The sequence below is a fragment of the Macrotis lagotis genome, chromosome X, assembly GCF_037893015.1.
Source record: "Macrotis lagotis isolate mMagLag1 chromosome X, bilby.v1.9.chrom.fasta, whole genome shotgun sequence".
NCBI classification, from domain to species: domain Eukaryota; kingdom Metazoa; phylum Chordata; class Mammalia; order Peramelemorphia; family Peramelidae; genus Macrotis; species Macrotis lagotis.
In genome coordinates, this window is record NC_133666.1 from 617618279 (window position 1) to 617635650 (window position 17372).

The following is a 17372-nucleotide window of genomic DNA, read 5'->3' on the forward strand; positions in this document are numbered from 1 at the left end:
TAGTCTTTGGTCTTTGTTCAAAGTCCACAATTCTTTCTCTGGATATAGATGGTATTCTGGAGGAGCTTTTTTTTTTTTGAAGACTGATCCCCACTTATTAAATTTATAAGATTTTTTTCCAATATATCCTCTACTGCCAAATAAAATCTGGGAACTAATTGAAGACTATCACATAATTTCATTTAAATTATTTCTTGTCTAGGTAACTTCACTGATATTCACCACATTGTGACTAAAGGGGAAAAGAGAAGGGAATAAATATTTGCATAGTTCCTTCTCCATGCCAAGGCTCTCTCATATTCATTACACTTGTTGGATTTTTCAACCAAAATGAATTTTCTCAAATTGAATAAAACATGAATTCTGACTGAAGGCTTTTCCACATTCATTACATTCATATGGTTTCTCTCCAGTATGAATTCTCTAACATTTTAAGAAATCAAACTTCGACTAAAAGCTTAATGATACTCATTATATTCATATGGTTTCTCCCCAATTCTCTGATGTTGCATTAAGTGAGAACTCCAACTAAAGGTCTTCCCCCACTCACTGTAGACATATATGGTTTTTCCCCAGAATGAATTCTCATCTGTTCCTTAAGGACTGTCTACTGAAAGCTTTTCCATATTCATTACATTCATATGATTTTTCTCCAGTGGCAGCTCTCCAAGGACCAACAAGGCGGGAATGGCATCTAAAGCCTTTTTTATATTCACTACATTCATAGGGTTTCTCTCCACTATGAACTTTCATGTGTTGACTAAAACCTTTGATGCAGCTGAAGGCTTTCCCACATTTCATTATTCAAAAGGTTTTTCTCCAGTATGAATTTTTGTATGTATAGTAATATGTGAGCATTGACTAAAGCTTTGCCATATTCCTTACATTCATAGGGTTTCTCACCAGTAAGAACTCTCGGTGCTGAATAAAACATGAGGACTGAGTGAAAGCTTTCCCACAGTCATTACATTCATAAGATTTTACTCCAATATGTCCTCTTTCATGTCAAATGATTTCTGAAGGAAAGTTTTCCCACATTTGTTACAAACATGAGGTTTTTCTCCAGTACAAGCTATCTCATGCAGAGTAAGATCCAAGTTCTCACTGAAGGCTTTCTCACATTCATTACATTCGAAAGATTTCTTTCTAGTATGTATTTTCTGATGTCTTGGGACCCATGACTGGAAGACTATACCACATTGATTACATTCATAAGGTTTTTTCTCCATTATGAATTCTCTGATATCTTCTTGTATCTGAGCTGTGACTAAAAGCTTTCCCATAGTCATCATATTCATAAGGTTCCTCTCCAGTTTGAATTCTCTGATGCTAAATAAGAGCTGAATGATGTAATTCTGACCACATGTATCACATTGGTAGCTTCTTTCTCTTGTATTAATTCTTTCATTTGTAACATGGTTTGAGATATAACTGACCAGTATATCATATTCATTAGGTTCCTGGCCTTTCCTCCAAGTGTTTTTTGTAAGGAGACAAGCATTTGTTCAGAACTGGATTTACTCTCTTTCCCCTCCTGTTAGTAATCCACTCTGTTAAATTGCTTTCTTTCTCACAGCCTTCTCCAAAGTCCAAGACCTAGAAAGTATACCTTGAGTGTTTTGTTGATGCATTTATATACATTATATATATATATATATATGCATATATATATATATATGCATATATATATATATGTTTTTTCTCCCTTTAGGAACTTCCTGCCTTAGAGACAATTTCTTGTATTTTTTTCTTACAACCTGGAACAAAGCAAAAAGACAAATATTGTGTCTTGTTCTTTTTTGGGAGAAAGTAGACTCTGAAGAATGGAGATATTGAACTAACATGAATGGAAGATAAGAAAATTATTTTTAAAATGAGATGATGGGGAGCAGAGAGGAAATAATACAATGGCAACATGGGTGGCAGAAATGTCTGAGAGAGAGGACAGGATAACCAGTCAAATAAATGGATTGTTTCACCAGTGATGCCAAAAAATATGAATAAGAGATAGCATGAAAGAGAAAAGGAATAAATGAACTAAAGGCCATAGATGAACAAAAAATGAGAATAATGGAGAGTGACAAGGAATAAGAGATAAGATTTAAAAGAATTTGAGAAAAGTTCATAGGGTGAAGAGGAGAAGGTCTGTCAACATAGACTGTAATAGTTGAAATTAGGAGATGACTAGGATTAAGAACTGTATTTGGGCAAAAAGCAACCCCCAAAATGGGGAAAGGGAAGGTTTTCCCTTATTTCTGCAGGTACAACACAGGAATGATTATCAGCAGCTAGCAAAAGTCATAGCCAACTCAGAAAAACAAAAGACGGAGGTCATTGCTAAAGCAGTGGAAAGATGAGCAATGAGCATTGCTTCTCACTGCTCCCGAGCAAATTAGCAGAAGATGCCCCAACTCCAGTGGCGAAGGTGGTTTCCATACAAAGAGAAGCAGAATCAAAAGAGCTCACAGGTGCACAGTAGTAGAGGAAATGTGAAAGGGATGTACTACCCACAACTGAGTCCTCGCTTCAGAAGACTGACTCAGCCTAGTTGATAAAAGCCAAAAGCATTGAAGACTGGATGGTCATTATAGTAAGAAAGCTTTGTGAATTCATTAGCACAGGTTTCTGGGAGGCTGAACTCTCCACTCACAATAATTCGGAAATCCCATTTCTTTAACCTGATATGTTCCTTTTCTAAAGTTTTCCCTGCTGTTTTTGAAACTAGGAAGGGGCATCCTATCTGTGTACCCCTGCACACTGAGGAATTCTTGGGAGGCTCTGTATTAGTTTTAACTCTGCTAAATGAACTGAGGAGTAATTCAAGTTAGAATGAGTAAGGGGTCAACCAGAAATGTGTTTGGTGCCCAACTGTGCTAATTAGGTTCCAGTCTGAAAATCTGCCTCTGAGGCTTCTGAGCAGAATGAAACACTAAAAAGAAATCCTCCTCTGATATTTCAAATTCTACACCTTCCTACAAAACACGTGCTCTTATTTCTGTCTTTTGCCAAGTTCTTCCCAACTCACCTCTATAGATTCCCTTTCTATTGGAGAGCTCCCTCTCCTTGGATTTCTCAACATCCAGGACCAAGGATTCTTTCCCTCATTTTTTTTCCATCTGAACTTAATGGCCAGATATGAATCAGGACAACTGGAGATGGCTATGGATGCGAGGTGATCAGGGTTAAGTGACTTGCCCATCTGAGACTGAATTCGAACTTTCATCCTCCTGACTCCAAGATCAGCACTCTAACTAATGTGCCAACTAGCTACCCCCCTCCCCACTTTTTTTTTGGCAAGGTAAAGGGGTAAAGTGATTTACCCAAGGTCACATATCTAAGTAAGCATTAAGTATCTCAGGCCACATTTGAACTTAGGTCCTCCTGACTCCAGGGCTGGTGCTCTATTCACTGCACTACCTAGCTAACCCAAGATTTGGAGATTTGAAATCCTCTGAATGGGGGAAAAACGAGATGTGATTAATTAAATTTCATATTAGGAAATCAGTACTCTCTTAGAGGGGTCTCCAATGTCTTATCCCAGTAGGCAGTAGATGGAAAGAGTTAACAAAAGCCCCAGACACATCAAAGAGATCCAAGAAAGAAGAAAAGGTTCAATGTGAACAAAAATATTTGTAGCAGTTCTTTTTGTTCTATTAAAGAACTATAAACTTATTTCCACAAATTGCAAATGACTAAACAAATAATGGAATATGAATTTAATGAAATATTGCACACTGAAGAAATGACAAAAGGTTTCAAAGAAACTGAGGAAGACTTATAGGAAATGATGCAGAGAGAAGTGAGAAGAACAATTTATATAATGACTACAATACTATCAAGAAAACACTAAAGGACTTAATAACTCTGAATTGACCAATCCTGACTCCAGATGGCAATAATGAATCACACTTCCCTTCTCTTAGCAGAGAAGGGAAAGATTCTAAAGTACAAAATGAGACAAAATGTACACACATTTTCATGTACAATGTGTGAATTTCTTTTGCTTGATTTAACTGTTAGGAAAAATTTTAATGGGGGAGAGGGGCAGAATGACAGTACAGAAGAGAAGTGGTGAAAGTGATAGAAAAAGAATTACCAATGGAACATTTAAAACTACAATGAACAGAAGTAAGTTCAGACTGGGACACAGACAGTAGAGATTGATGGATTCATATACAATACTTTCTGTTCTTTGTTTACAGAAATAGTCATGGGTTTTTTCTGTCAGATTCATAAAAATAAAAAGGTCAAAAAATGGCCCAATTAACAGAATAGGAAAGTGAGATATGATCCAATAATACCTTATGGGGCTTCCTGAATGCCTTCCTGGAAGGAAGGGAATTCAGGAAGGATTACAATCAGTTCTTTCTTACCTAGTGAGATGAAATTTCCATAATTCTCCAATATCACATCTCTTTAAAGGTCTCACTGAACAGAAGCCCCCACTCCTCACTTGTGAGATACACAGACATATCTTCAAAGGTTGCCAACTCCTAAAACAGCACATTATTGCTACTTCAGATATAAACTCAGTATGGAAGTGAAGCAGAATGGAAAGAGGGATTTAGGAAAAGAGGGCTTGAGTCTGCTGCTTGTAATTTGGTATGACTTTGGGCAAGTTACTTCCCCTCAGTGGGTCTCAGTTTCCTCATTTATAAAAATAGGAAGGTAGGAGAGAAGTAAACTAGAGGATTATAGAGATTCCTTCCCTCTTAATTCCTTAATTCTAGTAGGAATGATTAAATACAGAAACTATTTGTGGAATTTTCATTACTTAATTTCTAACAGAAAGAGGTGGCTTAAAATACATATTAACTTGCCAGATAAATCTACAACTAAGCAATGGATCTGTCACCATTTATAGTGTCCACCAGTTTACTGTAGTGCTTTTTCTTTCTCTCTGTTCCCCTTCATTTTTATTCTTTATTGCAAGGCTAGCTTTTTGGAGAGTAAAAGGAGATGTCTATTCATAAATGAAGGTGATACAAAAACATAAGATAAAAAATTTAAAAACTAAATTCAACTGTCTCATTGCAAATATAAAACATTTGGTTTCTGATGATGCTGAAACACAATAAATGGACTGGTAGAGCAAAGAAAACAAGAGAAGGGAGGTTAACAAGGTCTGGGGAGGAAGAGCATATTGTTTTATACTTTGGTACCAATGACATTGACCTGTGGTCAGGAAATCCTTGTGAATAAAATGAGGTGCTAAGCAGGAGAATTAAAGCCAGGTCCCTGTGGATGGTACTGTTTGTTTTATGTGATGTAGCCCATCACTGAGCTCTGGTACAGAGGAAAGTTCAATGTTCATCAACAGCAGAAGAACTCTCAGTCTATATGCTGCTTCCCAAAAGAAATCCATGGACTGCTGACACAAAATCCCAAAATGGTGACATGATTTTTAACCTAAAAATTCAAAGGAGAATTCTCAAGTGCAGAGGCATAGTCTGATCTTTTTAGAGGACAGAGGAGCCTCTAATGATCTGCTGAAAAGAAATGTACAGAAAAATATAAGAACAGTAAGAACTTACATTATGTTTCAGGGTACAAAATAATACCTGGGTACAATTTTTTTTTTTTTGCATACAGTGACTGCTTTGATCCTTAGCATGACCCCGGGAGACAATAAGTGCAGGTATGATTAACAAAAATTTTCAGAGTTGGGAATGTGATTCTGTGAAAATGCACATGACCTTTAAAGAGCCAGACATGACCTTTAAAGAGCCAGAGAACTACAGAGTAGAGCAGGACTTCAAAAGTCATTTGAGAAAATCTAGAGCCAAACTACAATCTTCTTTACAACTTACCAGAGAAGGGGTTGCCCATCCTTTTCTTGCATACTTCATTAGAGGGGACCCACTATCTACTAGTCAGCCCATTCCACTTTTCAATAGATCTGATTGTTAGGAAAATGTTCCTTACACACAGTTGAAATCTGTTTCTGTGCAATTAACATTTATTATTTTTTGTGTTAAAAAAATCAACTTTGAGATCAAGACATTTATGTTGCCGCTATTAAAATGCACTTCCTAAAACTCAATCTATTGTACCTAGGTGGGCCCTCTAGTGGCCAACAAAACAGGTCTATTCTTTCTTCCTCATCATGGGCCTTGGAATACTTTAAAATAATTATTTGCCTCATATGGCTTTTCTTCTTGCTAATATTCCTAGTTCCTTAAATCAAATCCTCATCAGAAAGACTTGAAACCTAGACTCTGATGTACAGAAACTGATAATATATTCTATGTACAGCCTGACCAGGGCAGAATACAAAACCTTATTCCTGGACACTATGGTTTCCTTAATGTAGGTAGAAATTAAATTAGTGTTGGCTGCTATATCACACAATTAATTCACATTGATCTTGAAACCCCATATGAGACTCCCATATTTGCTGTTTAGTCATCTTAAATTGTGAAGTTAATTTTTTAAACCCAAATATAAGTCTTGGAATTTATTGCCATGAAATTCTATTGTTTAAAGCCTGAAAAGAAAATATTGTCTTAATTTTCAAAAAAGGAAATTATTAAAGATTATTAAACTAATGGCTTACTGGTGCTACTGTGGGTTTACTAAAAAAAATCAGAATGGGATATCTTCTGGTTTAGTGAAATATATATCAATAAAGATAATTGGGTAAAGATTGTCAGGGATTTTATAGAGGACCTGGAATCGAATTTTAAAATACTCTGATTATAGACAAAATTATCCTTATTTCTTCTTATGACACGCCACTACCAAATGCCTTACTGATATGTATCTTGCTATCAATAAGGCATTTGACAAGTCTCTCCTTTTGACAAAATGATTTATTCAAAGAGACACAGTAATTAGTGACTGAGCTGGGACTGAATAATAACAATATTATCTCTAGCACCTTAAGGCTAGAAATACATATATTATCTCATTTGATCTTCACAATATTCTTATGAGAAAGGCACTAATTATCCCAATTCAGAACTTCTTCCCCATTCCTGTCACTATATTGAATTTCATCTAGTTGGAACCATACTGCCTCTCTATATGAAATTCTAGGATAAAACTTCTCTAATGGAAGATTTATGAATACAGAACTTAAGAAAAACAGTATTGTCTAGACTTTATATGCCATGCTGTCTTTAATAAATATAAATATAAAGGTGATTTTTTTAATTGGACTACATTACAGACTCATTTTTGCCATATGGCCTACTTATGACACAAAGCTGTACCAAGCTTAACAAATCCTAGATCTTTGAACTAGATGTTCTATTTTTAAATTTATTTCTCTAAATTTCATCCTGGTTTTCTTTGATGATTTAATGTACTCACTGTGGAGGCATATTAAGGACTTTAAAATATTAAGATAAAAGATTGCATCAGTATCCCAGACTGGAATTCTTTAATTATATATTTATCAAAGATCTAATCGATTTCTAAAGGAGACAAATTCAAAGTTCAGAAAGAAAGACAGATTAGGTTGGGAACCAAAAAAGGATTAACAGACTCCTTTGCATTAATCCAAATAATCTCTACCCTACTCTGAACTGAATGGCTTTAAGAAAATTATTCCAAAATTACAATTACTTTGTTTAAGCAAATCTAAACTTCTAATTTTCCCCCAAATACATATAAAAACATTTTAACAGTTGTTTTTTTTTTTTAATTTTGAGTTACAAATTCTCTCCTTTCCCCAGCCCATCCCCAACCCCCTGAGATGGTAGGCAATCTGATATAGGTTATACATGTGCAATCATGTAAACATTTCTATATTAGTCACTTTGTGGGGAAAAAAAACTCACACCAAAATGGGGGAAAAAGTGAAAAATAGTATGCTTTGGTCTGTATTCAGACTCCAACAGTTATTTCTCTCGAGACAGATAGGGCAGTTAGGTGATGCAGTGGATAAGTCACCAGCCCAGGAATCAGGAGGATTTGAGTTCAAATCTGGTCTGAAATACTTGACACTATCTGTGTGATCTTGGGCAAGTCATTTAACCCTTATTGCCTCACATTCAGGGCCATCTCTAGTCATCCTGATTCATTTCTGGATCCAAATGGCTCTGGAGGAGAAAGTGAAGCTGGTGACTTTGCATAGCACCCCCTCACTCAAATTCAATTCACTTGCTTATTCATGCTATCACCTCCCTTGATATGTCATTGTCTTCTTTGAGAATGAAGGACAATCATTATGAGAAACATAGCATTTTTCATCATGAATACTTTGGAATTGTCTTAGATCACTATATTGCTGAGAATAACTAAGTCATTAACATTTGTTCATCTTTAGATCCTTGTTAAGTGGAATGGGTGTGGCAGAAAGAATTTCAACAGAGAAAATGCCACCCTGTGGTTCCCTCTTTCTCTCCTCATTCTCTCCTCAAATATCCTTGAGTTTAGATAATTTAAAAATTTATTTCTTACAGACTTATGCCAAAACCACAAAGTACAAAGATTTCCTTCTACCTCAGTTAGAGAGGCCATCACAAAGTAAGGGAGTGCGGTGGAGGGTCCACAGCTTGGCTGCAATTAGCCTTTCTAGGTTTATCACATATCCCTTCAGTTTTACATGTAATATTTATATATTAAAAAAACTTTTAAATGCTTTTTTCCAATCTAAAAAAATCTAAAGAATTCAAAAATAAGACATTCAATATTTGAAAAAAAGTACAAATGTGTATATTGTCATAAAAACTTCACAGCAACATTATATAACATGCAAACAAGGATATATTACAAATTTAGGGAGCAATAACTTAGTTCTTACCATGCCATAAAAAAGCACATTAATTAAGATACACAAGCTTTTAAAGGTTCTAAACTGAAGAGTTTTTTTCCTTTTTTTGCAGACTCATTGAGTATATAAATTCTTAAAACCTGTGGCACTTAAAATTTCTGGTAGCCTTTCTACAAGAGGTAAATCATACAATCATACAATGATGATGAAGATGAATAGAGCAGTTGTTTAATATGAATCATTCCAGCTTTGTCCAACAATAACTGAAACTCTTTTGGGGGGGGATTTTTGCAAGGAAATGGGGTTAAGTGACTTGCCCAAAATCACACAGGGAAAGAATGTGTTGAGGTCACATTTGAACTCAGATCCTCTTGACTCCAGGGCCTGTGCTCTAAGTACCCCACCACCAAGCTGCCCCCAATAGCTCTTTTCTCATATTCTTGTCTGTTTTCTTGATAAAGCCATCCTGCCTGGCCATTGGCAGGGCTGTTGAAATTAGTTTCATCCAGCAGAGACTGAATTTATACTAAAACAGAGGAAACATGATATGCTGGACTTCAACGATTCTGAAGTATATCTAAAGATATGAACCATCAGTAGAGCCATCTGAATGAAACCTTTTGATTGGAACCTAACAGTGGAAGGTTTATTCAGATATTCATCTGAGAATTCTTTTACTAGTTTAAAGATACCATCCTCAAAGGGTGTGCCTTCTGGGGCAAATATTACCACATTCTACTCATGTTGTTTCAGATGGTGTGCTGCCGACACTACAGGTGGGTCTTCTTGCAATCACTTGAAGCCCTGCATAAGCCTCCTTCTGGTTGGAATGGACATGATCTCCCCCACACCCCCACCATCTGAGTGAGAGAAAAAGTTCTGAGCTCTCCATCCCACATCCTAGCACTCCTGAGCACTGCCACCACCAAAGCTTCACAAACAACCTCAAATTGTGTATTTATACGAATAAAAGAAGGAAAAATAGAACTTAGACTATTTATTTCATAGGGCTGTTATGAGAAAGGTATTTTGTAAATATGAGCTGTTTACAGAAATGAGTCAGTATCCTAATTTAATTCTTTTTTTCATTCTCCAAGGTAATTACTTTCCTTCTCTTCCTTCACCAACAAACTTCTTTCCCACATATACAAGTAAATGACTGGCGAGACAAATAATTCATTAACATACCCACTCTATGACTCTACAGACAGTGATTATAAACTCTGTATATTAGGCCCTAGAACTGTGAAGTGCAGATTGTAAATCACTTGTGTAATCATAGGAACCCCCAGAAATATAAAACTGCCAAAGTCACATTTAGATAGTCTTGAGAGGGAAGCAAGGAAAAAACTCCTGTGATTTAAATCCTTCCTCTCCCTCAGACACCCATAAGAATGGTCAGATATTATATATTTAACAGTACTGTAACCTTTATACTGACATTCTGTCCTTTGATCTCCCTCTCTGTCTCTCACTTCCAAATTTATTCTCACTCCTCATCACAACCTCCAGTCCCTCTATCCCATCCTGTTCTATGAGTTCATCTCTTCAGTCTGGACTAACTTAACTCCCTTCACAGTCAAGACCCTAAGGTTAAACAACTCAATTGTCCCACACTCTTATGCCCTTATGTTGCTGAGCACACCTTACAAAATTTCAACCCTGGGTTGCTCCTCATTTTTCACCTCTTATTCCTGTGAAGCTACATAAAACTAGTATCAACTACAAATTCATGTCACCACATATCCACTGGATCCTCATAGCTGCATAGTAAGCCTTTAATTCTTCCCTGGATAACTTTCTATAACACTCTGCAGGGGATACTGGAGTGGCGGTCATGGGTACACTTCCCATCTGTCTGTCACATGCCACTCTCTTCCTCCCCGCCTTGATGATCTCATCAGTCTCATGATGATTTCCCAAATCTATATCCAGCCCTGAACTTCTTCCCTCATTATTGCCAGCTGCATGCTAAACATTTCTACTCTGAGAGACTGGCATCACAAATTTGATGTGTCTGAAATGGCATTCATGACAGTCAATCAGCTGCTGGCTCTTGTGGATTATATCTCCATGACTTCTTTCACATCTCTCTCCTTACACAAGGTCATGGTCCAAGTTATGGCCCTCATTCATGGGTCTCCCTGCCCCTAGCCCCTCCCTTCCAAACTCCTACCCAAATAAGCTTCCTGAGGGCAAGGTCTGACTAGCATTCCCATTCATTCCACAAGCACTGACTAACACGTCATGTGAGGTCTTGGGGATACAAAGGCAAGGAAGGAGGGGGGGGAGTGAAGGAGGAAGGGAGGAAGGCAGGGAGGAAGAAAGGAAGGAAGGAAGGAGGGAGGGGGAGGAAGTGAAAGAGGAAGGGAGGAAGGAAGGAAGGAAGGAAGGAAGGAAGGAAGGAAGGAAGGAGGGAGGGGGGGAGGAAGTGAAGGAGGAAGGAAGGAAGGAAGGAAGGAAGGAAGGAGGGGGGAGAAAGTGAAGGAGGAAGGGAGGAAGGAAGGAAGGAAGGAGGGAGGGAGGGAGGGAGGGAGGGAGGGAGGGAAGAAAAAACTGTTTTTGAAAAAAACCATTTTTCTGGAGGTGTGGTTCTACCGAAGCGGCTTCTCTCCATTCCGAAGCCCCACCCCGTCCCCCTGGACCCCAGCCGCGCTCCTCCACGGCACACCTGCCCCGCGGGGTCTGTGATCCGCACTGCCCCGAGCATTTTTCTCGAGGAGCTGAAATCTGGCGGATTCTAAGCTGCTGACGTTGGCACAGACCTTGCGGATGGCGTTGGCACTGGAGGGCGCGGGGCGCGGGCATGCAGAAGTCCGCGGGAAACCGGCCCCAAAGCGTGGCTGTCAGAGCTGCGGCCGCCATGCGTGGCCGCGCGGGCCTTCACACACCCACTCGTATGCCCAACGGGCCTCCGACACCCGCCTCTCACAAACGGGAAGGGGGTGCGGAGAGCGCTTGGCCCCCCGTCACGCGGGGCGTGGGTCGGTGAAGCCCCGAGCCTGGGAAGGAGGAGGAGGCGGGAGAGCCTCCGGGCGCGGGGGCGGGGCTAGGAGGGGCGGGGCCACGCCTCCCCCGGAAGTCCCGCCTGGGAGCGCCGGAAGTGGAGCCGGATGACGGGCAGCTCCGGCGGAGCCGCTTCCCGCACGTGAAGCCTCGGCCCGCGGAGCCGGGGCCAGAGACCCCGCCCGTTTCACCGCCACCCCCCCCCCGCCCGCGCCGGCCAGGAACAGGAAGTGAGCTCCCACTTCCGGCGGCGCTCTGGGAGGCGGGAGGACTCGGCGTCTCGGTAATCCCGCCGGTGCCCTGAAGGGTGCGGGAAGCGTGGGAGAGTGAAGTGGGAGTGGGGGGCGGCGCGTCCGAGGGAACCGGAGCGGAGGAGGGGCGGGGGAGAGAGGAAGAGAAGAGGAAAAACGGGGAGCGGACAGGGAAAAGGGGGGACGCGAGGACGTGGGGGAGGGGGAGCGGGAGAGTGGGGGAGGATGGGGGACGAGGGGCATCCAGGAGCAGAATCTGGGGGCGCCGTGGACAGAGCACCGGCCCCGGGGTCAGGAGGACCTGGGTTCAAATGTGGCCTCAGGCAATGATGACCTAGCCGTGTGGCCTTGGGCAAGCCGCTTAACCCCATTGCCTTGCAAAAAAACTAAGAAAAAATACCCTAAAAAAGAAAACAAAGTGGAATCTACTGAAAACACCTGCCTCTGCGGCCTCCCTGCCCAAATTACTGGGTTTGTCTGAATAACCGAAAATTGGAGTACCCAAGGAGGAAAACTGATATATCCTGGGCCATATCCTAATTAATAGAAAAAAATAGTTTCTTGGGTTAGACTTGGTGGGAACTTCAGTTTTCCCGTGACAATTCCATCTTGGAATTTATGAGAGTCTAATCTAAAACTGAGCCTAATCTAATAGATACTCGAGATTAGAGAAAGCAGATTTCAAAGGTTTCAGAGAAAGGATTCCATGAAATGGAACTAAAATTCTACAGTCCCCCCCCAGGAGCGATGAAAAGCTCTCAAGACTGAAATTCTGAAGGCACAAAGAAAAACAATTCTAATAAACAGGAAGAGGGGAGGTGTGGAATTCCACACTCACCCACCCCCACACCCCCCCCCCAAGAATGAACTATAATCTGGGAAATGGGCACAAAAATAATCATTTCTCCTTCTTTTCAAGCAAGAGCAGGAGGAAGTATATGATGTGGACACAAAGTTTTGGGCGAAGATATATAAAGGCCTTTTTGAAAGGTTTCTTTGTTGCTGTGCCTGTAACGGTAACTTTCTTAGATCAAGTGGCCTGTGTAGCAAGAGTGGAAGGAGCTTCCATGCAACCTTCTTTGAATCCCGGGGGGAGCCATTCATCTGATATAGTACTTTTGAACCATTGGAAAGTTAGGAATTATGAAGTGCAGCGTGGTGATATTGTGTCATTGGTATCTCCCAAAAACCCAGAGCAGAAGATCATTAAAAGAGTGATTGCTCTTGAAGGAGACATCATCAAAACAATGGGACATAAGAATAGGTATGTGAAAGTCCCACGTGGCCACATGTGGGTTGAAGGTGACCATCATGGACACAGCTTTGACAGTAATGCTTTTGGGCCAGTTTCCCTTGGACTTCTGCATGCCCATGCCACCCATATTCTGTGGCCTCCAGAACGATGGCAGCGTTTGGAATCTGTTCTCCCTCCAGAGCGTGTGCCAGTTCAGATTGAAGAGAAGTAACCTCCTTGCATCTGCATGACCTCTTTGACTTAGGAAGACAATATAAAAAAAAGAGAGAAACCTAAAACACAGACCATGTATTGGTTAAATCTGCAAAAAGAGCTTTTGGTTTCATACTGAAGCAAAAAGATTTTCTTTCAGATGAAACAGTTGTATGGCATGCTACGTTGTCTGGAATACTTGTACTCCAGCAAAAAGGACCTGGCAGCACAGTACCAAAAGAAGAAATTTACAATGTGACTTTTGTTGGCCTTGCCATACCTTGTGGTAGGATTAAATTGTTGATATTCTTGTTTCTTAATCTGTCAATTGTTGATTTTTTTGAAATTTGGGTTTCAGCTAATGTTAAACTTGATGAAAATATATCCATCTAGTAAGTAGCTAATGCATGATTCAGAAGTTATGACACAGATGGCAATGTGATTGTGTCAGCATTCACTGATTAGAAAATGAATCGTGTGGGGCAGCTAGGAGGCAGTGGATAGAGCACCAGCCCTGGAGTCAGAAGGACTTGAGTTCAAATTTGTCTCAAACACTTAATAATTACCTAGCTGTGTGGCCTTGAGCAAGCCACTTAACCCCATTGCCTTGCCAAAAAAAAGAAAAGGAATAGTGAACTTTGACAAATAGTGATTCACATTTAAAAAAAAAAAGGGAGAAGTCAGTCCTAAAAAGGCATGTTGACGTACAGGGAGCTCTCCCAACAAAAATGTTTTCTAAAAATTGGAAGAAAATATATTTGGAAATAAAGATTATATAAAAAAATTTTTAAATAAGATTTAAAAAAATAAATATGCACAAGCTTGTATAGTTGATACAGTAGTATCAGTAGTAGTAAAGCTTAGGATTTAAAGGTCAGTGTAGAGACATTGCCAAGAGGACTTTATCCCTCATTGCAGCTTTTATGGTGACAGGAACAAGCCAGTGTGGTGCAGCAGCAGGGACATAGGGCCTGAGAATAGCCTGAGTAGACATTATTCTCCAATCCAACATCAACGGAAGACTAAATAAATTATAAGGGGGAGGGGGAAAAGGACATGTGAAGTATTTTCTCTATATATATTCTTTTATCCTTTAAAGGGAAAGTCTTTACCTTCTTCCCATTTCTTTATTCACCTTGAGTGTTAGTGTTAGGGACCAAAGACCCAGATAGGAAATGGATCCAAAAGGAAGACATAACAATGACTATCCTTACTTTGTCCAAGAATAGGTACAATTTCCTTTTACTTTTTAATTCTGGATTTATCTAAATCTATTGGTTGCCAAAAGAAGATAACAGTGACTGATTTAAAAAGTTGGGAGGCTGGAACCAAAAGATAATAGTTTCTACATTTTAATATGGAAAATATCAGGATTTCATCCCCTAGCGTATGATCTGCGAGAGAACAAGGAGAAATACATTTCATAACTAAAGTGCAATCCCCCCAATATTAATGATAAAAAGACCTGAAGAAAAAACAGGTAAGCTCCCTCATTTAGTCGAGAAATGTATTAAAAGCAAGCCAGAATCAGGTAGGTGAGGCGAATCAGTTAGGAAAATTGATAAAAGTGAATGCAGAAGCAGTAAAAAGTGGGAAGGATCTCAGCCTAGGGGTAAGACATTTCCTCCTGGATATCCCATAGGCATCTAAAATTCTACATAAACAAAATGAAACATCTTGCACCCTCCCAAATATATCCCAGTTCTCAACTTCACTATTTCCTTCAAATATACCAAAATCTGCCAGTTATCCAAATTTGCAGTTTGTCATTCCACTCTACCTCCATCCTAATCAGCAAGAACAGTCAATTAAATTGAACTATCCAGAGACAATAAGTTTCTCTTCCTTAGAGGTCTTCAAATGGAATCTCTTAATAGGGGATACTATAGAGGAAATTCCTCTTGAAGTATGAGTTAAATTAGATGGTCTCTGAGCTCTTTCAGTTTTAAGATTGCTGATTCAAACCTTGCTCCTAAGGAAAATCTAGTGGTGTTCTTTGATTCTCACCATCCTATTACTGTCTGCTACCTTGGACAAGATTAAACATTCTGTCATTGGCAAATTTTTCATAAGATTCTAGATTCAGAGCCAGAAAAGGTGGTCTAGATTTAATCTACTGCTTAGTTGATACTGAGATCGAGACTAGTGAATTAAGTTACTTCTCAAAAGTCACTTGCTAGCAAATGGCAGGCAGGATTTAACCCTAGGGCTTCAGACTACATCCTATTGCACCACAAATTCCAAAGGAGTTCTCCCCTATCCACTTCCAATTTCTGGGCAATCTTGCTCCAACCTATTCCTCCCAAGACCATGATATCAGAGAGGTGATGCCAGGACCCTGGATGTGAGGCAATGAAGGGATAGAGCATTAGTCTTGGACTCAAGAGAACAGGAGTTCAAATCTGTCCTCAGACATTTTACTCTTAGTAGCTGTGTAACCTTGGGCAAGTCACTTAACCCTGAATGCCTCAAATCCAGGGCCATCTCCAGTCCTCCTGACTCATATCTGGCCATTGGACCTAGGTCTGGAGGAGAAAAGTAGGGCTGGTTACTTAGCACAGTACCTCCAACATCACCTCACTGATGTCATGGTCTTCAAAATTGAAGGACAAAAATATTATCATTCCTCCCTAGAGATCAGACCAATTATAAGTTCCCCTACCAAGATCCTGCTAGGAACCTTTTGTACCCTTACACCTCGGCCCCAATTAGAGTAAATAATCTTCCCTGGCGTAGTTACATTCAGATTTATACTGCATATTTCCACTGGGTTCCAACTATATACTTTATGTAATTATTACTTTAAATGTGAAGTTGAATATATGCAAGCACTTCTGAGGATTCCTTATTTGCATTAATTGGGATCTCTATTCTCTAGGGTACAATTTCTTCATCTGCTGACCATTTTATTGGAACTACTTTGCCAGAAGCAGCAAAGATAGATAGAGCATTAGCTTGGGAGGGAAGATACCTAGATCGCATTTCTTTCTCAGTTACCAGCTAGAGGCTTTTTACTGTCACTTCCCTTCTCTGGGACTCAGTTTCCTTATCCTGTAAATGGTGTTGGTTGAATGATCACTAAGGCCTTTTCTGATTTTACCATTCTAAGGTACTATGACTTTTCTCTGTATGTCAAAGCCCTTGCTCTTTTTCTGACCATCCATCAGATGTTGGCATCACTTAAATATCAGTCTAGGTTCCTCTGCCCTTTTCATTTATTTAAGGACCTAATTCATATGAAGGACTAATCAATAGTGATTAAAAATAAAGCTAACAATCAAAAAACAAAACACTAAATATAATCTTAGTTTGCATGAATATAAGTATAGCCTAGAACTAGAGAAGTGATTTTCCCACTCTACCCTGCCCTGGTCAGACATCTATAGTATTATGTTCAGTTCTAAGTGCATGTTAAGAACAGAGACAAGCAGAATGTCCAAAAGAGGGAAACCGGAAGAGTAAGGCAACTAAAAGCCATGTTATTTGAGAATCTATTAAAGGAACTGTAATAAAACAGCTTACATCTACATAATCCCCATGTCCTCAGGGAGTTCTCAATCTTAAAAAAGAAAAACAAGCAAATACATGTACAAACAAGCTAAATACAAAATAAACAGGAAATATTTTACATTAGAATTAAGATTGGGAAAGGCTTAAAGGAAGCCAGGGAAGGGGCAGCTAGGTGGCACAGTGAATAGAGCACTGGCCCTGGAGTCAGGAGTACCTGAGTTCAAATTTGGCCTCAGACACTTAATAATTACCTAGCTGTGTGGCTTTGGGCAAGCCACTTAACCCTATTGCCTTGCAAAAACCTTAAAAAAAAAAAAAAGCCAGGAAAGGCAGAAGATAATGAAGGACAAGCACAGGAGACAGGCAGAGAAAATGCCTGGAGCTGAGAGATGAAGTGTCTTTTTTTTTTAGGGCTAGACATTTATTTTTCCAGTTACAT

At 39.6% G+C, this 17372-nt stretch overlaps 1 protein-coding gene and 1 pseudogene across 2 annotated transcripts; one reads left to right on the forward strand and one right to left on the reverse strand.

The window, feature by feature from the left end:
* Window positions 1–1671: 1671 nt before the first annotated feature.
* LOC141500059 (ubiquitin-conjugating enzyme E2 B pseudogene) lies at window positions 1672–11197 on the reverse strand (annotated as a pseudogene).
* Window positions 11198–11861: 664 nt separating this feature from the next.
* On the forward strand, window positions 11862–17372 carry LOC141500035 (mitochondrial inner membrane protease subunit 2). Of its 2 annotated transcripts, none has more exons than XM_074202904.1 (2): window positions 11862–12008; window positions 12896–17371. In XM_074202904.1, the coding sequence occupies exon 2, from the start codon at window positions 12915–12917 to the stop codon at window positions 13440–13442; it is 528 nt and encodes a 175-aa protein (XP_074059005.1). In that variant the 5' UTR covers window positions 11862–12008; window positions 12896–12914; the 3' UTR covers window positions 13443–17371. The 2 variants fall into 2 exon arrangements, with proteins under 2 accessions (XP_074059005.1, XP_074059007.1); XM_074202906.1 differs by having other exon boundaries at window positions 11955–12032; window positions 12896–17372.

What these genes read in the sequence shown, in the direction of transcription:
- LOC141500035 (XM_074202904.1), top strand. Translation starts at nt 12,915, where the DNA reads ATGATGTGGACACAAAGTTTTGGGCGAAGATATATAAAGGCCTTTTTG.